At 49.4% G+C, this 23,165-nt stretch overlaps 2 protein-coding genes across 3 annotated transcripts; one reads left to right on the forward strand and one right to left on the reverse strand.

Moving 5' to 3' along the window:
- Positions 1 to 7,250: 7,250 nt before the first annotated feature.
- On the forward strand, positions 7,251 to 13,211 carry Rtbdn (retbindin). Its single transcript, XM_051169335.1, is given in 6 exon segments — positions 7,251 to 7,526; positions 8,433 to 8,592; positions 8,697 to 8,807; positions 11,937 to 12,033; positions 12,656 to 12,843; positions 13,178 to 13,211. Coding segments are annotated over 6 exon segments (759 nt in total). The 5' UTR covers positions 7,251 to 7,357.
- Positions 13,212 to 13,501: 290 nt separating this feature from the next.
- Rnaseh2a (ribonuclease H2 subunit A) lies at positions 13,502 to 22,407 on the reverse strand. 2 transcript variants are annotated; one of them, XM_051168815.1, is made up of 9 exons: positions 22,004 to 22,407; positions 21,722 to 21,793; positions 21,476 to 21,602; positions 21,281 to 21,368; positions 16,643 to 16,780; positions 16,449 to 16,536; positions 15,015 to 15,138; positions 14,834 to 14,932; positions 13,502 to 13,595 (listed from the first exon to the last, which is right to left on the reverse strand). In XM_051168815.1, exons 1-9 carry the CDS (start codon positions 22,128 to 22,130, stop codon positions 13,547 to 13,549), a joined length of 912 nt encoding a protein of 303 aa, XP_051024772.1. In that variant the 5' UTR covers positions 22,131 to 22,407; the 3' UTR covers positions 13,502 to 13,546. The 2 variants fall into 2 exon arrangements, with proteins under 2 accessions (XP_051024772.1, XP_051024774.1); XM_051168817.1 differs by lacking the exon at positions 13,502 to 13,595 and having other exon boundaries at positions 14,731 to 14,932; positions 22,004 to 22,394.
- Positions 22,408 to 23,165: the final 758 nt, after the last annotated feature.

A 23,165-nucleotide genomic window follows, 5' to 3' on the forward strand; every position in this document is an offset into this window, starting at 1 on the left:
ACAGGCCGGACGTGGTGGCGCACACCTTTAATCCCAGCACTCGGGAGGCAGAGGCAGGCGGATCGCTGTGAGTTCGAGGCCAGCCTGGTCTACAAAGTGAGTCAGGATGGCCAAGGCTACACAGAGAAACCCTGTCTCGAAAAACAAAAAAATAAAAATAAAAATAAAAAAATAAACACGACACACAGCAGAAAATGGCCCAGAGGGTCCTACCACTTTCATAGGCAAAGGCCATTAAGACAGGGCAGGGTTAAAGGGCAGCCTTGCCCTGGAGAGCCACAGTGACCAGAATCCAGACCAGATTTTCTGTCTTGTAATGGCAAGTCTAGGGTGAATTGGTCTAGTCTTACCAAGCTAAGCAGCCTCAACAGACCTTTCAAAACCAAGACCTGGGTTTTTCAGCCATGGAGCCAAGGCGTGGAAGGTAGCCTTAAGAAATCTTTAAATACCACCGAAAGAAGAAAGAAGTCCTTTCTCAGAATGAGCCTCATCTGCAAACTCCCCATAAACACACCAGAGGAAAGGGACAAATCAGAGCGGGGGGGGGGGGGGTAATTAGATTCTCCCTAGAGCTAGAGTCAGGGGAATCTTTGTGAGTTCGAGGCCAGCCTGGTATACATAGTGAGTTCCAGGATAGCCAGGGCTACACTGTGAGACATAATCTCAAAATGAATGAATGAATGATTTTTAAAAAGACAAGAAATTTAGATTCTTGGAGTCAGGTTAGACAAACGCCACACACCCCGCCCCTGGCCCCCATCTGCAGAATAATTAATTCTGCTTCTCCCCGTAGGGTGCTGTGTGGCAGGACATTCGAATATTTTGCTCTTATTTAAGTTCCTACCGAACACAGGCGACTCTGGCTCTAAGTGATAATGGGACATTTGCTTAGTGGTGGAATCAGTGCGCGTGAGTGGACCCAGGGACTAAAGTGGTTGGCTAGCTCAGAAGGCGAGGTGCTTGCTTTCCGGAGAGCAGGGATTCCCTGCCTAAATCACACGTCCTGAGCAAAGTGGGTAAGCAGCAATGTAAGGGGTTGGGGGCGGAGTCGTGCGTCAGAGACAAAGTCCCGCGTGGTGTTGAGCCAATGGGATTCGGCGCCGGTTCGGAGGGCCCGGACACACCCCGTGCAGGCCCCTCCCACTTCCATCCTTTTCGCCTGGAGCATACGGCTTGGACCCGCTTAGCTGCAGTACTACTTACTCTGGCTTTGCTGCAGCTCCCTCCCGTACTCAAGACTCACACTCCTGATCTACCCTGGGAGCAGGAGGGAAAGCGAGGAAGGCTTCCAGAAGCCTAGGATCTGAGACTGTTTGAAAGCAAATTAGCTTTCCAACCAGGCGGCTTCAGCAGCAGCCAACCTCTTGGGATGTCCTTCCTGCTGTCTGAGTGTCAGCCCCGCGACCCCCGCGCCACCGATCTACTGCTTGGTCATCTCTCCTAGTCTTGATCTTGGAAACAGTGCATTAAGGGAGCTTAGAACTGGGCAAGAGTCTGAGCTCCTATTTAATTTAGTCTAAATTTGGAATACATGCAGCGGCTGACCTCCAAGGAGGCTTGGAGGACCAGCCTCTGGGTAGTTCTTAGGGGTGATGATCATTTCCCTATGAGGTAGTTCATGAACTCAGAACCGCAAGCCCTAAATCTCAGAGGACTGTCTCACCCTCACAATGCCTATTTACCTTGGGCATGGGAACTCCTGGGGACTGGATTTGTTCCAGCCTTCCCTTCACTCCAACAACCCTCAGTACCCCACTCTGTGCAGTGGACTTATGCCTCCTGCGCCTGCGCAGCTTGGCGACCAACATCTTCGAAGACCGCAAGAAGCTAAAAATCGCTCCCGCCCACCTACAAGCTGGGCTGGACTTAAGGATCGCGGGCGGGCGTGTGTGTGTGTGTGTGTGTGTGTGTGTGTGTGTGTGTGTGTGTGTGTGTGTGTGTGTGTTGGTGTGTTGGGAGTATTGTAGTGAAGGGGGTGGAATGGAAAGTGAGGAGGCTGTCTAGGTGCCTGTCCAATGAGGGTAGTAGGAAGAGTCCTAGTGGCCAGTGAGGTGAATGGAGGACTCCGGGTAGCAAGCCTAGGAAGGGCTCTGGGGGTGGTGAGGGGCGAGGCTGAGGAACAAACATGTTTACAGCTGCTGAAGCGCTGGTGGCCCCGAGGGGCTCGAACCCTGGGGCAATAACTTTACTTGCTGCACCTTCTCCCTCAGGCTGTCCAAGCTCCTGGGCAAGTACCTGGGCCCCTTCTCCCTCCGACTCTGGTGGGGCCAGGTGCCGCCCAGGCCATCCTCGAGGGGGCGCGCTAAGATGCAGCCCCTCCATCAGCCACCGGGATACCCGGGCGACGCCTGAGGGGCGGGGTCCGCGCTGCCTGGACTCGCGGACACTGCACTCTCGGCCGAGAGCATCCTCGGGCAGTAGGAAGGGGCGCCACGGCCGACCCTGGCGCAAGTTCTCCTGTGTTCTGCTCAGCCCCGCCCCAGGGCACAGACCCCATCCCCTCCTTGGAGCCTGGGCTGCGGCGTACCTGCAGCCTCCGGCGGCGGATCAGGCCAGAATCGTCCATGGCGGCGGCGACTTCGGTCCGGGGGAGGGAGGAGGGAGGCGGCGGCGGCAGGAGGAGGGAGGAGGGAATGAGAGAAGCCTCGGGGACCGCGGCGGCGATCGGCGAGGGGGGGGAATGAGCCGAAGGGGGGGCGGAGCGAAGCGGGGCGGGCCTGGCGCCGTCACTGCGTCTGGGAGCCGGAGCCGGGTTTCGGCCACCGCTGCCCGCGCTGGGGGGCGGGAGGTGGGTAGCGAGCAAGGTTGGGTAGGTGGAGCCTCCAGATGTCCCTAAGGGAGGCATGCTGGAGACAGACTCGATCCAGACATTCTCTTGCACAGACCCTCCAACCCAAGAAAGATCCCCAAGAGAGCTATTCTCACAGATGAATTCCCAGTGCTACTAGCGGCCCCCCCCCACAGGAGACACATTCTCACAAGGGTGTGATCTGCTATCAAGAGCTGTCCCCTCACCCTGAAAATCATTCCTAATAAAGCTAGTGTCTGAGAGGTGACGCGTCATCTCAGTTTCTGCCTTCCTGAAGAGGTATTTCTTCAAAGATCCCATAGGTGACTTCTTTGGGGACTCTGGAGAGAATATCCAGCCCCCCACCAACGGGACCACTCGAAGGAATAGTCTCTTCTCTGTAAGAAATTGTCTCCACCCCAGGGCACCCTCAGATCCCCACAGATGCATTCTTCCAGAGTCACGTGTTCAAGCAAGAGGCTGGTCCTCATGGGAGTTTTCCCCTCAGAAAAAACGTGTATATATACACACAGACCGCCTTCCTTTGCCCGCCACAGGACAGAGTCCCTCGGGTCTTGCAGCCCCTCCAGAGTCTCTGCCTCACGGTCAGGATTAAGGCGTCAGGCCAGGTCAGGATATATTTATAAGGACGATTAGCTGGTAGCTGGGGAGGGGTCAGATGAAATGATTCGTACTCCACCCTCAATGATCCCTCAGCAGAGGCCAAACCAGATCATGTTTCTCAGAGTTGGAAAGAACATCATCTCAGCACTAGATAGAACGGGAAGGGCTTTCCTGGGATGGCAGCACGTAGTTGACCCAAGGTTTTGGAGAGCAGGGTCTCCGGACTAGAGCGACCTCTGCGGGACAACCGAAGTGACAACGCGGTCTGGTTCAATGTGTTCTTGCCTGATCCTCATGTCTGCACCTTTGCCTGTGTTATTGTTGCCTGTCTTTCTAGATCTGTGGTCAGTGTAGCCATCTCAGTCAGTCTACTGCTTGTACTTGTCTCTGCCCACGGCTTGTATTTTTCTCGTGCTCCCAGCCCGGAAAGCGGTCCCTGTTGCTGGCCGTGTTACTGTCCACGGTGCTGAAATATGGACACGCTAAAGAAGAAGGCATGTGTGTGCACAGCGTCTCAGGGAAGGCAAAACCCACAAACAGGATAAATATGACCCAAAACCACCTTGGTACTGCTCAGGCAAAGGCTTGATCCTGTAAAAAAACTTGGTTCCTGGGGCCTCTGTGATGTCACCGTTGCCCACCGAAAGCTAGGGAGGCAGGAGTTCCAGTCCAGCGTGGGCTACATAGAGATATCTCGCCAGAGGGGAAGCGTTACTAATTCATTAATTTCTTTACTCAACATTTATTGAGCATGCACGGTGTGCAATTGTAGAAGAGTATTTGGAAATATAGGAATTCAGCAATAAAAGGAAAAAACTAGGGGCTGGAGAGATGGCTCAGCGGTTAAGAGCACTGACTGCTCTTTCAGAGGACCCAAGTTCAATTCCCAGCACCTGCATGGCAGCTCACAACTGTCTATAACTCCTGTTTCAGGGGATCTGACACCCTCACACAGATGTACATGCAATCAAAACATTAATGTACATAAAATAAACATATTTTTAAAAACAGGAAAAAACTCCTGCCCTGGAGATAGAGAGAACCTAATCAGTTAAGAGTGTTTGCTGTGGAGCTGGAGAGATGCCCAATCCATTAAGAGCACTGGCTGCTCTTCCAGGGGACCTGGGTTTGATTCCCAGCACCCATATGGTGGTTTACAGCCATTCATTACTCTAGTTCCAGGGGATCTGATATCTTCTTTTGCCTTCCTTGGGCACGGGGCACAGATATGAAGCACAGACTACAGCCAAAACACCTATACATATCAAACAATTTAAATTAAAAAAATATTCATTTATTTATTATTTGCACAGTATTCTGCCCTCATGTGTGCCTGCACGCCAGAAGAGGGCACCAGATCTTGTTATAGATGGTTGTGAACCACCATGTGGGTGCTGGAAACTGAACTCAGGACCTTTGGAAGAACAGACAGTGCTCTTAACCTCTGAGCCACCTCTCCAGCCCAAACAATTTAAATTTTCTATAAACAAGAATGTTTGCTGCTCTTGCAACAGGGCCAGCGCGTGGCTCCCAGCAGCCACATTGGGGAGTTTACAATAGCTTGTAACTCCAGGTCCAGATGACCAGAGGCACCTGACTCCCTCAGGCACCTACAGGAAAGTGCACAGATGTCCCCTCCCAAGCCACACTAAAGATAATTAAAATAAGTCTTGAAAATTGCCCACCTTGGGCCGGGCAGTGGTGGCGCACACCTTTAATCCCAGCACTCAGGAGGCAGAGGCAGGCGGATCACTGTGAATTTGAGGCCAGCCTGGTCTACAAAGTGAGTCCAGGACAGCCAAGGCTACACAGAGGAACCCTGTCTCGAAGAAAAAACAAAAAAGAAAGAAAATTGCCCACCTTGCCCTGATACAGGAGGAAGACACATTCTGTCAGTGGTATATATTCCACAAGGATGGACCCATATACAATACACATGTGTGTGCGCACACATGTTCAGCAAACACATGCACAAACACTGCACATACTTACACGTGCATCTTCCTCAAACACAAGTATTCACATGTGCTTTGTTCATACTTCTCAAATAAGGGCCCACCCGCTCTCCAAAACCACACATGGGGGGTTGGGGAGATGGCTCAGAGGTTAGGAGAACATACTCTTGCAGAAGACTGGAGTTCAGTTGCAGCGCCCATGTCACAACCGTCTGTAGCTCCAGCTCTGGTTGATCTGGTTAGAGGATTCTCACCAGGTGACTGTCCTTATACCCACAGACCCATATGGGTACACACACCCACACACACACACACACACCCACCCACACACACACACACACACACACAGATGCATAATTAAAAATAGTAAAATTTAAAAAAAGAAGAAAACTACAAACACATACCCAGCAGAAGAGAATCACATACAATCTATGTATATATTTGCAAATATCCAGCAAGTGGATACATATAATAAATACATGTACCTATAAAACTCATATCCTACAATCATACAAACATATACTCAGGAAATACAGATGTACAGACACTCATCAAGTGCAAGTACACTCAAAAATACACACAAGCATCCCAACACACACAATTCCAAAACCCAGCAATGCTCAATGGTGCACAATCCCCTAATACCCAATACGTATTTCTTTCAACATAGCTTGTACACGGTTCATGAGAGTTCGAGCACGCCCACCTCTCTGGGGTATTTTCACCCACCTCATTCTTCATCTTGAGTTAAGTCAATTGTGTGAAGACTGAGATTGTCATCTCATCTCTTATATACAAGTGCATCCCCAGAACCTAGTACAGAATGTGTTTAATAAATATCTACTGGCCCTCTCTTCCTCTGTCTCTCTGCCTCTCTGGGGGTACCCCTCCCCCCTTTCCTTCTCTCCCAATGCTTGTTTAGTAAACCTCATATAATAAAAATAAAGAAATGAATATCTATTGAGTTAATGGACAGACTGCTTAAGGACAGATTTATAAAACCTGGAGAGCCATTGAGATGTAACAAGAATAAATTAATAAAAAATTAAAAAAAAAAAAAAACCTGGAGAAAGGCACAGAAGAATGCACCAGCATACAAATGAAACTGCCTACCCAAGAGACATCGTCCTCTCCACAAAACAGAGACTCAGGATCACCCTCAGATCACAGACCACACACACACACACACACAGAGGGGGGGCGGGGGAAGGGAGGGAGGACAAACTTAAATTCCAAGTTTAACTTAGGGCCAGCTTGTATTTATAAATATATAAATGCACCAGTCCCAAGGGCACCTGTTTTGGGGCTGCGGGGGGAGGGGAGGGGGAGAACCCGCTTTGGAAAGCCCCGCCCCTAAGCCAAGCCACACCCCTTTCAGTTGTGGCTGTTTGCTGGCCTTGGCTCTGTGGTTCTGTGCTATCTCAGCAGCCCCTGCTAACAGGTGAGTGGCAGTGGGTAGTCGGGCAGCGGGAATCTTGTCTCCCATACCTTTACCTGCCTCTACCCGGAAGCTTTTGGAACCTAGCGGCAGAATCCCAGCCCTGCCACAGTCCAGCTTGGTACTCAAGTTCCAGCCGTGCTGTGGAAGCTCCTAAGCCGATTGTAAACCGAGAGAGAAGGTGACCCATGAAAGGAGTGAGTTGGGGGTGGGGCTGAAAAGAGAGAGGAAGTCCTGGGTGGAAAGGGGGCTTAGAAGAGGTAAGGTGGTCCTGTCACTCCGAAGGAAGTTGGTAGCAGAGGGCAAGCAGGGTGAGAGACTTGGGTGCACGTGTGGTTTTGGTGTTTCAGCCCCAGGAATGAAAGGATGTGTCTGGTGGGAGGGTGAGACCCCCCCTTAGGGTTTGACCAGGCTGTGGCCATTGCTGGGCCTCTTCCTCTATTGCTGCCTGGCACTAGTGTCTGGTGTGCCCCTACCAGTGCCAACCTGAGCCTCCAGAAGGACAGTGAAACCTCATCCCTCCATATCACCTGGCTCTTGTCTCAGGTGGACATGGCCCACAAAAGCCACTTTCAACCCAGCGACCTGCTCTGGGCCCTGCGACCAATCCTGGTATGGATCTTCTTGGTGGCCTGTGGAGGGAGCCACCCACTGCAAGCTAGGTTCTGGGGACACCCTGGGCTGGCAGCCAATGCGAGCACAGGCCAGCTGCACCAGGCAGGTGAGCACCCTCTCTCACCCCTAACACCCAGAAACTGCACTCACATCTTCCTTGTAGGAGGGACACAGGGTAGCAATGGGGTGGGCAGCCATACTAGTAATGGTGGTACTAGTTTCTCAGACTGCTGGGTTCAAATCCTGGATCCATACCTTGGTTCTCTGTGACCTTAAGCAATTCAGGTAACCCAAGTAGAGTGTTAGGCAGTGATGCCCACCTGTAATCTAAGCACACAGAAGGTAGATGTGGAGGATTAGGATTTCAGGGCTAGCCTCAGCTATATAGGGAGCTGGAGTTCAGGGTGGACTACATGAAAGTTTCTCAAAATAAGCAAATAGGCACTGGGCTGTGGCAGGGGCAATCTCCAATTGGAGACCAGGCCAGTCAACTTAAAGAAATGCTGGCTAAAGTGGGCATGGTGGCACACACCTTTGATTCCAGCACTCAGCAGGCAGATCTGAGTCCAAGGCTAGCCCTGTCTACAGAGTAAGTTCTAGGACAGCCAAAGATACATAGAGAAACCTGTGCAAACAAACAAACCTACTAAGCCACCCTCCTAGCCCTATTTATTGGCTTGTTTTTATTTTTAGCCAGGATTTTCTTTTTTGGGGGGTGCTTGCATGTGAGGGTGTGTGTAATTAGTACTGGTTTTTATGACAGGGTTTCTCTGTGTAGCCCTGGCTGTCCTAGACTCACTTTTGTAGACCAGGCTGGCCTCGAACTCACAGAGATCACTGTGCCCAGCTTAGCGAGGATTTCTTTAAGTTAACTGGCCTGATCTCGAATTTGAGATCCCCCTCTGCCTCAGCCTCCCAAGTGTCTGGGATTACAGATCCATGCCGTGTGAAATATCTTTTAAGGTTTTTCCCTTTGGGGTGGCAGCTGATAAAATCTCATTTCTGTTGTCAGAGCACCCTCAGTCCTGGGTTCCAACACCCGATCTGAGGATCCAAGTTCCTGGTTCACAGACACCACCAGTGCCAGCACCTTGCTGTACCGCAGAGATAGACAGACAAGAAGCATCCAGCCCTGGGAGCCTCCTAGAGAGCTGCGGGACACCAAGCCCAGAGTGAGTACTGTAGCTTCTTCTAGCCTTACTCACCCTAGCCTGGGGTCAGAACCTTAACTCCCCTGAGGATTCTGCTGTGCTTGGCCTGTTTCTCCCCTGTGCAGATGTGAATTCTTCCTGGGACACCTTCAACGCGTCCTCCACAACCACTTCCACCCGCTCTTCCTGGGGATACAACAAATGCAGCATCTCTGCTCAGAGCTCTGCCAGATATGGTAAGAGAGGCGGGGACGGGGGCATGTCCCAGGCCAGGAGAACAAAGGGCCTTAGTTTGCCCCTCCCGAGCCAGGGTGGGTCTTTGGAAAGAGATCTAGAAGGTACTATAGAAAGGGCAGGAGCCTGAGAATGACCTAGTATTTAAGATAGTGTGCTGGTGTGGTGGCACATGCCTTTAATCCCAGCACTCGGGAGGCAGAGGCAGGCGGATCGCTGTGAGTTCGAGGCCAGCCTGGTCTACAAAGCGAGTCCAGGACAAGCAAGGCTACACAGAGACCCTGTCCCAAAAAACAAGAAGGGTAGGAAATCACTTTGGGGGGCTGGAGAGATGGCTCAGTGGTTAAGAGCACTGCCTGCTCTTCCAGAGGTTCTGAGTTGAATTCCCAGCAACCACATGGTGGCTCACAACCATCTAAAACGTGATCTGATGCCCTCTTCTGATGTGCAGGTGTACAAGCAGGCAGAAGACTGTATAAACAATATTTTTTTTTTTTAAAGAAAGGAATAAGAGACAAAGATAGGGGACAGGAAGAGGAATGAGGAAGGGGGAGAAGTGGGAGTGGAGGGGATATTTGGCCTGGAGGGATTAAGGACTGCCTCTGGATAAAGAGAAAACAGCCCTGGTTGGTAAGGAAAATGGCAGTTAATAAAGAGAAACAGGAAACCCTGTGTTAGGTGAGTTGGTCTGTTTTGATTGGATAGGTTACGTGAGCCAAAGGGGACTTCTTGATTGCTGGACTTCAACACCCAATAGCTGAACCTTGGTAATCAACTTTGGGAGGAGAAAGTGGCCACATAAGGGAACCGATCTTAGTGACTAGCTTTAGGGATGTGATCTGTTTATAGCAAGGAAGGAGTGGGGAAAAGCAAGGTCTGCCACAGACCTTTTTGTCTCTTAGAGCCCTCTGAGTTGAGGCCAGGACAGCCAGGGACCACACAGAGAAATCCTGTCTTGAACAAACTATCCTCAGCAAGAAAAAAATAATTGGAGTTAGATAGTTTACTTGTTCTGCGATTAAGAGCAATGGCTGCTCTTCTAGAGGACCTGGGTTCAATTCCCAGCATCCACATGGCAACTTATAACTGCTGTAACTCTAGTTCCAGAGGATCTGATACTCCCATACAGACATACATGCAGGCAAAACAATGCACAGAAAATAAGTCATCTTGGGGCTGGAGAGATGGCTCAGTGGTTAAGAGCACTGACTACTCTTTCCAAATCCTGAGTTCAATCCCCAGGACCGCATAGTGGCTTACAACCATCTATAATGTGATCTGATGTCCTCTTCTGTCGTGCAGGTGTACATGCAGACAGAGCACTGTATACATAATAAATAAATCTTTTAAAAAGAATAAAAATAAAAGGGGGATAGAGAAATGGCTCAGTGGTTAAGAGCACTGACTGCTCTTTCAGAGCACCCGGGCTCAATTTCCAGCACCCACATGGCAGTTCACAACTGTCTGTAGCTCCTATTCCACGGGATCTGACAACCTCACATAGACATACATGTTGTCAAACAACAATGTCCATAAAATAAAAACAAACAAATGTAAAATAAATAAATAAATAAAGGGGAGCAGGTGTGGTAGTACACACCTTTAATTCCAACACTCAGGGAGGCAGAGGCAGGTGAGTTCACTCTGGTCTATGGACAGCCAAGGATATATAGAGAAACTCTGTCTTGAAAAAGCCATAAACAGGGCTGGAGAGTTGGCTCAGTGGTTAAGAGCACTGTCTGCTCCTCCAAAGGTCCCAGGTTCAATTCCCAGCACCCACATGGCAGCTCACAACTGTCTGTAACTCCAAGATCTGACACCCTCACACCAATGCACATAAATTAAAATTAAATAAAAATATTAAAAAAAAAAAGAAAAGAAAAGAAAATGCCATAAATAAATAAATAAATAAATAGCTAGGTTGCAGCTGGAGAAATGATTTAGCATTTAAGAGTGTTAGGGTCCCAAAATCCAAAACAACCCAAGCAGGCACAGGAGGTCCACACAAGGCAAGATCTTTACTTGAATTAGGCAGCAAAAACTGACCGCTCAGGAACAACAGCACAGACTCAAGAGCTGACTGTGTCCTCTAACGTTCATCTTAGTATTTAAGCAGATGACAATGACAAAAATTTATTGTAATCAAGCTGCTACTGATCGATCAGGGTTGAAAAACAGACTTGGGAGCTGAACTTTGACCTCCTCCATCCAAGCCAGAGTGTTTCAGAGCTTTTAAGCTTGAAAACCACAAATATCTGTGCCAAGTTACAGTTACAATCTTCAGTCAATCAGAATTATTTGTTCTTTCCTGGTTAGGAACAATCATGATGTTTTAGGGAACACAAGAGTAGGGGAGGAATTGGCTAGCCATCTGGAAAGCTCCCCCAGAGCCTCGGACCTTGAACTTAGTTTCACCTTGTGATCAAAATGGAGTCTGAAAACAAAATGGCAGTGCTTAGGATAAGTCTCATTTGTTTGATCCCAACAAGAGTGCTTGCTGCTCTTACAGAGGACATGAGTTCAATTCTGAGCAGCTACATCAGGCTGTTTACAACCCCGCTTGTAACTTTAGCTCCAAGGAATCTGATACACACACACACACACACACACACACACACACACACACACACACACACACACCCCAATAAGTAAATAGATAAAAATATATATATTTTTTTGAGACAGGGTTTCTGTGTAGCCTTGGCTGTCCTAAACTCACTCTGTAGACCAGGCTGGCCTTGAACTCACAGTGATCTACCTCCCTCTGCCTCCCAAGTGCTGGGATTACAGGCTTGTGTCACGATGCCCCACTAAAAAATGAATAAATATATAAAATTAAAAAATTAAAAATGAAGGGGGTGGACTTTGTGATGGAGGTAATGGCCTGTAATACCAGTACTTGGGAAAGAGGATCAGGGTTCAAGGTCATCCTTAGACACAAAATAACTTCTAGATTAGCTTCAGGCCCGTCACACAAAAAGCAAACAGCACAACACAACAAATCTGGGAGGAAGTGAACTCTGCAAAGGTTAGGCCTGAGAGGAGAGGCCTTGGTGTGAAGGCGGGACATATGTCTTTAGAAGCCCATTGGCTCCAAAGCCTTAACTACTCTTCCCTTCTCACATACCCAGGTTCACCACTTGCAAAGCAGATTTTACCTGTGGCCCGACTTGGCTGTGGCCCTCTGGAACAAGAGGCTGTGAGCCCAGCTGCCGCACCTATGAGCAGGTGGGTAAGGACAGGGGGTGACAGCAGGAAATGGGCTTTGTAATATGGTCTGGATCACAGACACACAACACTTACTGTGTTCCAGATGGCTTTTTATTTATTCTGTGTAGTATGATTGTTTTGCCTGCTTGTGTGTGCACCGCCTATGTGGTGACCTGGAGGAGGTCAGTACAGGAGGTGCAGTCCCCTAGGTTTGGAATTATGTTTGTGAACTACCACGTGGGTACCAGGAATCTAACCCAAGTCCTCTCTAGGAGCAGTCAGTGCTTTTAGCGGGTCAACCATCTCTCTCTAGCCAAGTACCTAGCCCTATCTTAGGCTTTTCTTAATGTAGCTAACCCCTAGGCTCATGTTCCACTCTTCTGCATTCCCAGCCTCGGTATGGCATGTGGGGGGTGGCGCCTCCAGAGCCCAGTGTCCAGACTCTCCTTCCAAGTTACTGTCTTTGCTCTGGGTTCTCAGATGGCCTGGAAACCCATAGGCATGTCCCTGGCCCTACCAGAGGAAAACCAGCCCCTTAAAGGAACACCCAGAGATCCGCCCATTGCTCAGGCCATGCCCGGACCCACCCCAGGGACTCAGGTTCTAGTGTCTCAAACTCTGCCCCCACCCTTTCTCCTAGACTTTCGACAATGCCACACATCTGTGTCATTCTGTTCTGGGTCATGCCCTGCGGGTGGCAGCTCCTGGCTCCCGTCACTGCCTCAACGTCTCTATCTCCTCTCCTCGTGCCCGACGTCCTCGCGCCTGGATCTCAAATGCTGTGGGCAGTGGCAGCGGTAGTGGCAGTGGCGACAGCCCTGAGTAGATGTTTGGTTTTCAATAAGTGTCCCTTCCCAGAGCCAGGAGCCACCCAGAGTCACATCCTTCTCCTTCTCTCCCTCCCAAACCACACCCCAGGGTTGCCTAGACAGGCCTTTCTATCCATTACCCTAGAAGTGACCCAACTCTGACTTATTTTGCTCCCTTTCCCAGGATAAAGTTACCAGCCTAGAGCGTGCTATACGATGCCGCTGCTGCTTGGGGAAATAGTTGGGGAGAACTACCAAAAATGACAGTCTCAGAGGGGAAGAGGTAGGGAAGACAGAGAAAGCATTAACATGGCACAGTAGGCCAACTCTGACAACCTACGTTCTGTCCCCAGAATTCCCGCTGGCAAAAGAAACAACTCCTGCTAATTGTCTTCTGACCCCGTTTGTCATGGCTCTTGTGTCTCCTTTCCCCCAAATTAGCAAATAAATGCAATAAATTAGTTTTTGGTTTTGATTTATTGAGTCAGGGTCTCATATAGCCTTGACTGACTTGGAACTATATAGACCAGACTGGCCTCTAACTTATAAAGATCCACCTGCCTCTGCCTCCCCAATGCTGGGAGGACTGGAGAGATGGCTCCATGGTTAGTATCAAGTATACTCTTGCAAAAAAAAAAAAAAAAAAAAAAAAAAAAAAAGTATACTCTTGCAAAGGACTGCCTGTCAAGTGTCAAGACCCACAAGGTTGCTCAAAACCATCTCTAACTGCAGTTGCAGGGATCTGGTGCCCTCTTCTGGCTTCTATGAGCACTGCATGCACAGACACACAGGCAAAACAACCATATACATATTTTTCTTTTTTTGGTTTTTCCAAGACAGAAGTGTTTCTCTGTGTAGTACTGTGTAAACCAGGCTGGCCTTGAACTCAGAGATTCACCTGCCTCTGCCTCCTGAGTGCTGGGATTAAAGGCGTGTGCCACCCAGTGCTACATGAAATTTTTTGTTGTTGTTTTGTTTTTGTTTTTTCGAGACAGGGTTTCTCTGTGTAATAGCCCTGGCTGTCCTGGACTTGCTTTATAGACCAGGCTGGCCTCGAACTCAGAGATCTGCCTGCTTCTACCTCCCAAGTGCTGGGATTAAAGACATGCACCACCACGCCTGGCTATGAATCTTTTTAAAAGGCCATTCATGGTGGAACGCACCTTTTAATTCCATCACTTAGGAGAAAGAGAAAGGCAAATCTCTGTCATTTTGGACTACAAAGTAAGTTCTAGGACAGCAAGGGCTACATAGAGAACACCTGTCTTAAAAAAAACAAAAGACAACCGGGTGCAGTGTCTCACGCCTGTAATCCCAGCACTTGGGAGACAGAGGCCGACTGCTGTGAGTTCGAGGCCAGCCTGGTCTACAGAGGAAGTCCAGGACAGCCAAGGCTATATAGAGATCCTGTCTTAAAATAAAATAAAATAATATAAAAGAGAGAGAGGGAGAGGGAAAAGAAAAGAAGCTGGGCATGGTGGTGCATGCCTTTAATCTTAGCACTTGGGAGGCAGAGGCAGGTGGATTACTGTGAATTCAAGGCCAGCCTGGTCTACATAGTGAGTTCCAGTAAAGTAGGGCTACATAGTGAGACATTGCTGTTAAAAAAAAAAAAAAATCATACGCTGGAGAGATGACTCAGAGGTTAAGAGCACTGGCTGCTATTCCAGAGGTCTTGAGTTCAATTCCCAGCAACCACATGATGGCTCACAACCACCTATAACAAGATCTAGTGTCCTTTTCTGGCAGACAGGTACACATAAGCAGCACATTGTATATATAATAAATACATCTTAAAAAAAAAAAAAAAAACCCTGCACCTATTTAGAAACACCTATTCTCAAGGATCAGCTGCTCACCACAGGCGCATAGGATCCTCTCAGACCTTAGCTACAAAGTACACCATCCATTTCTCCTTCATCAGCTTTAATTCCTGAGTCAGAGGGGCAGGTATACTGTTTGGTTTCTAGAGGCTGTTGGCTGTCTCCAGGCCTCGCTCCTGGAAGTACCTGTGGGGGGCCTGAGGGCGGCAGCTCTGAGAGCCCTGGCTGAAGTAGGATGTGATCCTTCCTGGTCGCTCAGGATCCTCCTCGGCTGCCGAGTCCTCCCTGTGGGGGAAGGGAATGACACTGGCCACTATGGCCCCCACCCCCACCCGGCTCAGTCCCCTCAGCATTCTCAGATACTAACCAGGTGACACTTTCTGCCTCCTTTTCCAGGATGGCCTGGGCTGTGCTCCAACTGAACCGTACAAACTGGGGGAAGCCAAACACAGGGTCCACATGCTTCCTCAACCAGGCTTTCGTTTTGGGATCTAGGGTGAGAGGGGCAATGAAAGAACCTGAACGGCAGGTAGCAGTCACACACCACAACCATCCTCAGCTTCACTGGCACCCGTCTGCCTGCCTCTGCCTCCGGAGTGCTGGGATAAAAGGACCTTTCTTTTTTCTTTTTTAAAACTTCGTGGTGGGGAGGAGCCCAAGCCCTTGCGCACCATGAACACATGGCTGCCACTGAGCTATATAACCAGCCTCAGGTCACTGACTCCTCACATCAGCCCATGTGTGGTTTGAGAGCAGGTGTGTGGTTCACTTCTTTCTGTGGCCCATGTGGCCCACGCTCCTTCTGGTTTTTAATGTATATACGCGCATGCGCGTGTGTGTATGTGTGAGTGTGAGAGAGAGAGAGTGTGTGTGTGTGTGAGAGAAAAAGAGAGAGAGAGAGAGAGAGAGAGGTGAGAGAGGAGAGGAGAGAAGTAGAGAGAGTGAGAGAGAGAGAGAGAGAGAGAGAGAGAGAGAGAGAGAGAGAGAGAGAGAGAGAAGAGAGAGAGTGCACGCAGGTACCCTGGGAGGCTATTGGATGCCCTGGAGCTGGAGTTACAGGCAGTTGTGAGCTGCCCAATGTGAGTGCTGAAGCCTGGTCCTCTGCAAGAGCAGTGAGTGTTCTTGGCCACTGAATGATCTCTTGAGCCCCCATTCTGTGTTTTGAAAATATTTTCTTTTGGGGGCTGGAGAGATGGCTCAGAGGTTAAGAGCACTGGCTGCTATTCCAGAGGTCCTAAGTTCAATGCCCAGCAAAACTACATGGTGGCTCACAACCATCTATAATGAGATATAGTGCCCTCTTCTGGCCTGCAGGCTCACATGCAGGCAGAACATATACATAATGAATAAATCTTTTTTTAAAATCCTTTTATCTTATGTATATGCACCATGTGTTCTGCAGGCAGCAGGCATGCACATGGTGCAGATATGCATGCTGACACAACACCTATACATGTTATACATGCTGACAGAATACCCATAATGTAAAATAGGACCTTGCTTTGTCATTTGGGGATAGAGTCTCTCTATGTAGCCCTAGCTATTGTGGAGTTCACAGTGTGGACCAGGTGGCCTCAAACTCTCAGGGACCCTCCTCCCTCCTCTCCTGGGTATTATAAAAGAGTTTCTAAAAATTGGAGAAAAGAAAAACAAAGCTAGAGGCCAACATGGCCTACACAGAAAGTTAAAGGCAAAGCTTCTGCTACAAGAGGGAAGGAGGGAAGGAGAGACGCAGGTGGTGGGGGAGAAGAGGGAAGAGAGTCCCTTCCCAGGAAGGCCTGGGCCAACGCCCTCAGCTCACCATTGGGATAGCCTGAGCCATAATCCGAGTCCAGGTCCTGTAAACTCTCCACGAACTGCCAGTTCTTTACAGCCTGGTCTCGCGCCACCTGCAGGCAAGACAGCAGCTCAGAGCCTCCCTGCTCTCGGGCCTGTCCCTACACGAGGGAGGGAGATGCTGGGAGCGAGCCCTGCCCTGGCCAGCAGGATGCTAACCTTGGCAAAGATGCTGGCAGCACTGACCACAGGGAACAGGGAGTCTGCTTTCGCCTTGACTGTCACCTCCAGCCCCGGAAAGCGCTGTTGTAGTCGGGCCTGGTATGTCTCTGCCATTCCTACAGTGTCCACAAATACCTGCCACAGTGATAGAAACCAGGGAAAAGAAATGTAGTCATTTAACAAACAGCAGGCAAAACAACTGCCAAATATGCAGTTTCCTATTCAACCGAGGACCCCCAGGGCCTCACACGCTACACAAATACTACCATTAAGCTACCAGTAGTCTAACATTGTCACAGAATCGTAAGCCTCCATTTGGGTGCTGGGAATTGAACCTGGATCCTCTGGAAGAACAAACAGTGTTCTTTATCTGCTGAGCAGTCTCCCCAAGCCCCCTGGTTTTCTATGTTTGTTTTACTATAAAATGTTTGGGGTCTGGGAGATGGCTTAGCAGGGACAGGAGCCTGCAGATCTAAGATTCTCAGTTCCTACAAGATGACAACAAAAAAACTGACTCTGCAGAGTGACTCTGATTCTCCATGTATGCCACACCATGCATGCATGCAACAGCACGCACGTGTATACACACACACACACAAACACACACACACACACACACACACACACACACACACACACACGAAATGTTCCGGGTATTTGTTTTTGGGACTGGGTCTCACTCTGGAGCCCTGGCTGGCCTACAAGTAACTATGTAGGATAGCCTAGCTTCAAACTCCAGCCTTGGATTAAAAGCAGGTTCCTCCATGTGGCATGACATATATTTAAATTGTTTAAATTTTATGTGTATGGGTGTTTTGTCTACATGTGCGTCTGTGTACCATTTGTGTGCTTGGTGCCAGTAGAGGCCAAAAGAGGTTGTCAGATCCCTGGGAACTAGAGTTAGTTTTGATCCACAATGAGGGTGCTGAGAATTGTAAGAACAACAAGTGCTCTTAACTATCAGAGCCAGGTGTGGTGGCGCACGCCTGTAATCCCAGCACTCAGGAGGCAGAGGCAGATGGATCATTGTGAGTTCGAGGCCAGCCTGGTCTACAAAGTGAGTCCAGGACAGCCAAGACTACACAGAGAAACCCTGTCTTGAAAAACAAAAAACAAAACAAAACAAAACAAAAAAGAATCATAATGTAGCCGGGTGTGGTGGCACATGACTTCAATCCCAGCACTTGCAAGGCAGAGACAGGTGGATCGCTGTGAGTTTGAGGTCAGCCTGGTCTACAAAGCGACTCTAGGACAGCCAAGCCACATACACAGAGAAACCCTGTTTGGAAAAACCTTTTTAAAAAGAAGAAAAAAGGCCAGGCGTGGTGGCGCACGCCTTTAATCCCAGCACTCGGGAGGCAGAGGCAGGTGGATCGCTGTGAGTTCGAGGCCAGCCTGGTCTACAAAGTGAGTCCAGGATGGCCAAGGATACAGAGAAACCCTGTCTCCAAACACCACCCCCCAAAAAAAAGAAGAAAAAAAGAAAAAAGAGAAAGAAACCTAATATGCAATTTCCAAAGAGGTCGAGACCCACAAGTTGACAAATGCTGGCCTAAAGCAAGAAATGCTTTCTCTAATCATGGCTATAGCCCTTGAGCACTTAGTGGCCACTGTGTTATCCTAGGGATGGAGGACAGGGCAGAGAGCACCCTACACTAGAACCCTTAAATCTGGACTGGGGATGGGGCTATGGCACAGTAGGCAGAGTGTTCGCCTGGCATGCCCAAAGCCTGGGTTCCACCCCCAGGAGCACATTCCTAGGCAAGCCATCCCAGCACTTAGAAGATGGAGACAGCGATCAGGAATTCAAGGGACAGCTTCACATGCAGTTGCAAGACAGCCTAGGCTATGTAATTCCCTCACAAACAAAACAAGGAGCTGGAGAGATGCTCTCAGAGGGGTCAGGGCCAGCACCTACATGGTGGCTCACAATTATCTATAACTCCAGTCGGGGACCCTTTTCGGACCTCCATGGGTACCAGGCATGCATGTGGTACACATACATATGTATGGGCAAAACAGCCATATACATAAGATACTTTTTAAAATTCATTAAGTTGGGCTGGAGAGATGGCTCAGAGGTTAAGAGCACTGACCACTCTCCCAAAGGTCCTGAGTTTTCAATTCCCAGCAACCACATGGTGGCTCACACCATCTGTAATGTGATCTGATGCCCTCTTCTGGCCTGCAGGTGTATATGCAGGCAGAGCACTGTGTACATAATAAATCTTTTTTTTTTTTTAATATTTATGTTTATTACATATACAATGTTCTGCCTGCATGTGTGCCTGCATGCCTGAAGAAGGCATCAGATCTCATTATAGATGGTTGTGAGCCACCATGTGGTTGCTGGGAATTGAACTCAGGACCTCTGGAAGAGCAGTCAGTGCTCTTAACCTCTGAGCCATCTCTCCAGCCCCATAAATCTTTTTTAAAAATTCACTAAATTAAAGAAAAGTACATTTCACAGGGACTGCCTGTTTTGCGGGGAGTTGGGGAGGCTAAAGATGGGACCAGCATGGACAAGCTTCCCAGCTGTGGGATGTACTTTGGCATTGGACAGAAGCTGGAATAAGGTGGAGCTGTGACATCACTCGGGACCATTGGAGACTTAGGCCTGGAGGTGGGGGCATACATTTAGGGCACAAATGAGAGTAGGAAATCAATATAAAATCTAGTTTTAGAGCCAGGTGTGGTGTGTGGTGCACACCTTTAATCCCAGCACTCAGGAGGCAGAGGCAGGCAGATTGCTGTGGTCTACCAGCCTGGTCTACAAAGTGAGTCTAGGACAGCCAAGGCTACAAAGAGAAACCCTGTCTCAGGGGTGGGGTGGGGGGTGGGGTGGTGGTGGCAGGGGGTGGAATCTGGTTCTAATGCAGAATTTGTGCACCCATGAGTGCAGACGTGCATGTGCTAGGCTGAGGGAGTCAGAGGACAACCTGCAGAAACCAGTTCTGTTATGTGGATTCAACTCAAGATCTTCAAGTATGGCTGGAGAGATGGCTCAGTGGTTACTGTTTGTTCTTTCAGAGGTCCTGAGTTTAGTTCCTAGCAACCACATGGTGGCTCACAACCATCTATATAGGGATCTGATACCCTCTCTGGCATGCAGGTGTGACATGCAGATACAGCACTCATATACATAAAATTTAAAAAAAAAAAGATGCGTTCTTATGCACCCAATCATCTTTGATGCTGCAAAGTAAACTCAGGTCCTCCAGCACACTAGGACAGGCTTGACTGTTGACCTACAATACTGACCCTAATTTCTATTCCATCTACTGTATGTGTGCGCGCGCGCGCGAGCACAAGTGTACGCACGTGTATTAGTGTGCCAGGCGGTCCACATTATTTTCCAAGTGAAAGCCAGAGGTCACTGTCAGGGGTTTTTCTCAACTACCCTTTAAGTTACCCTGGAACCAGGCTACAGTAAAAGGTTTTAAAGCCAGGGTGGTGGCGCACATCTTTAATTCCATTAATTTGGAAGCAGAGGCAGGTGGATCTCTGCGAGCTCAAGGCCAGCCAGAGATATATAGTGAGACCCTGTCTCACAAACAAAACTAAATCTAAATCAACAAAAGCTGGGATTAAAGGTATAAGCTACCAAGCCAGGCCATATCTAACTGGCTTAAAAAATTTTTTTGGACTTATATGCTATGTTCTTTTTTTAAACTTTAACATGGCTACAGAAATGTCTCAGAGGTTAAGAATATTCATTCAAGAGGACCCAGGTTCAATTCCCGGCACCCATACAGTGGCTCAAAACTGTAACTCCAGTTCCAGGGAAGGCCACACCTTCCTCTAGCCTCTGTGGGCACCAGGCACTCATGTCGTACACAGACACACATTCAGGCAAAAAGCCTATATGACAGGATTTCTCTGTGTAGCCTTGGCTGTCCTGGACTCACTTTGTAGGTCAGGCTGGCCTCGAACTCACAGCGATCCACTAGTCTCTGCCTCCCGGGTGCTGGGATTAAAGGTGTGCGCCACCATGCATGGCAAAAAAAAAAAATTTTTTTTTAATCGACATTTTTTTCTTGGAGGGTATGCACTACCACAGCATGCAGGAAGTCACAGAATAGCTTTGGGGAATCAGTTCTCTCCTTCTACCAGTGGAAGGATCAAACTCAGGTCAGGCCTCCTATCTTAAAAGCCCCTGAATAATTCTAATAATTCTTCTTCTTCTTCTTCTTCTCCTCCTCCCCTTCCTCCTCCTCCTCCTTCGGTTTTTTGAGACAGGATTTCTCTATGTTATCTTGTCTGTCCTGGACTCGCTTTGTAGACCAGGCTGGCCTCAACTCACAGCAATCCACCTGCCTCTGCCTCCCGAGTGCAAGGATTAAAGGCGTGGGCCACCACGGCCGGCTTAATTATTATTATTTTTTTTAATGGAGTTCAGGTAGGAGATAGTCCACGCTGACATTTAACTCACTCAATCCGAAGGCAAGGGTGGCCTTAAACTCTTGATCCTCCTGCCTCCACTGCCTAAGTGCTACTTACTCTGGCTTTTTTTGCAATGCTGGGATGGAAGCCAGGACTTCATGCACGCTAGGCATAGACTACCAACTGAACTACACGTCCCCAGCTTCGGCTTTTTTCAAGCCCCTTTTATCAGAAGGTGACCCAACAGCTCACCTGAGTGACATTCACACTCTGATCCAGCGCATACTGTATCAGCCCCGCGGCTGTATCATGGGACAGGGAGTTGAGGTTGTACTTGACCCTGTTGTGAGGGACAGAGCTTAGTCCACACCATCCCATCTGCAGGACATAGCCAGCCCTTGTCGGTTGCTCCTCCCCTCCCCACCCACCCACTCAGGGGCCCCTCACCGCCCAAGCATGCTGGTAGAGATCAGGTTTGGAGACAGAACATCCAAAGCCCAACCCACAAAGTCTCCATCCTCCTCCATTTTCGCGAAGAGCCTCTCCCTCTCGTTCTCCGTCAAGGTCTTTGAGTCTGAGAAGAAAGTTGAAAAGCGGAGCAGCTGGTTCTTGCGGCTCCTGCTTCCCTCATTACATCTCACCTGCCCTCTTGCACACACCCTGGAACCCCCAGTGCATTTAGCAAACGCTCACCTGCCACTTTCAGGGCCTCCAGATCTGCCAGGCGGGACAGGGGGCAGTAACAAATAGCATAGACCATGGGGCCTTGGGAGAAGGAAAGTCAGTCTTCTGAGAGCAGGGTTACAACCAGTGAGGACATAAAAGCCTCCTGCCTTGTTCCACCATCACCACCGCCCCAAGCCCATCCGCTATCACTCCCGGAACCCAAGAGCATCTGTGATCCCCACTCCCATTGGCCAGCAATCTGCAGCCCTTTCACCAGCCGCCTCCCCGCCCTCGGCCCTGGGGGCGCACCAAGCACAGGGCCCCGGCCCGCTTCATCCACGCCCAGGGCGCACGGCTCCTTGAGGCACACGGCGGGTACACGAGAGCTCAGGCGACAGCGGCCCGTATTGTCCCTCTCCAGCTCGCTGAGATCCATGCCGCCTCAGCGACAGCCAACAACCGCAGAATGTAATACTGCAGGCGCAGGTCCCGGCGCGCGTTTTCCGCGAGTACAGAAGGCTCTCTTGATGCTGACCAATCGGCGCGCAGGATCCGCCCCCGACGCCTCTGCCGGCGAAGTCGCTTACGCATGCGCCGTCGCCGCTGTCGCTGCTGCCGCGCTCTCTCCTGGGAATTGTAGTCTTCGAGGGCTACCACTACGGGCGGGGTTTGTAATTGAGGGTGGGCAGGGCCATATTGCAAGCTCCTCCCCCTTGCCTCCGGAGCCTGGCCCTCAGTGACTGATGTATAAAGAGAAATAAAGATGTTTAGTTGACTGCTTTGATTTTTTTTTTTTGAGACAGCTTCTCATAAAGCCCAGGCTGGCCTCCCTTGAAGTCGCTTGTCGCCTAGGGTGACCTTCTATTCATAATCCTCCTCCCTCCATCTTCCGGATGCTGGGATTACTGGCCCACATTCCTCTGAAGTTTTTGGAGGCTTCAAAGATTAAATACCATTGCACTGGTCTCATTCACGTTTGTACTGGCCTGTGTCTCCACACATTTCTTTTCTTTTCTTTTCTTTTTTTATTCTTTTTGCCAGTTTCTCACTGTGTCTCCCTGGCTGGCTTAGAACTTGCTACATAAACTGGTTTTTTTTTTTTCGAGACAGGGTTTCTCTGTGTAGCCTTGGCCATTCTGGACTCACTTTGTAGACCAGGCTGGCCTCAAACTCACAGCGATCGCCTGCCTCTGCCTCCCGAGTGCTGGGATTAAAGGCGTGCCCCACCACGTCCGGCTAGACATAAACTGATCTTGACCTCACAGAAATACACCTGCCTCTGCCTCCCCAATACCTCCATGCTCCACACATATCCTGTGCTCCTAGGATCAAGTGTCCCATATTCCACAGCGGCCCATTGACTCAGATTTCCTCAAACCCCTCGGTTAATAGCTCCCAAGGACTCTACTGCCTCCGTAGCATCTTACTGAAGGGAAGCCTTCTCCAACCACAGTTGGAGATGCAGGCCCCA

Source organism: Acomys russatus, chromosome 26, assembly GCF_903995435.1.
Source record: "Acomys russatus chromosome 26, mAcoRus1.1, whole genome shotgun sequence".
In the NCBI taxonomy this organism is placed as follows: domain Eukaryota; kingdom Metazoa; phylum Chordata; class Mammalia; order Rodentia; family Muridae; genus Acomys; species Acomys russatus.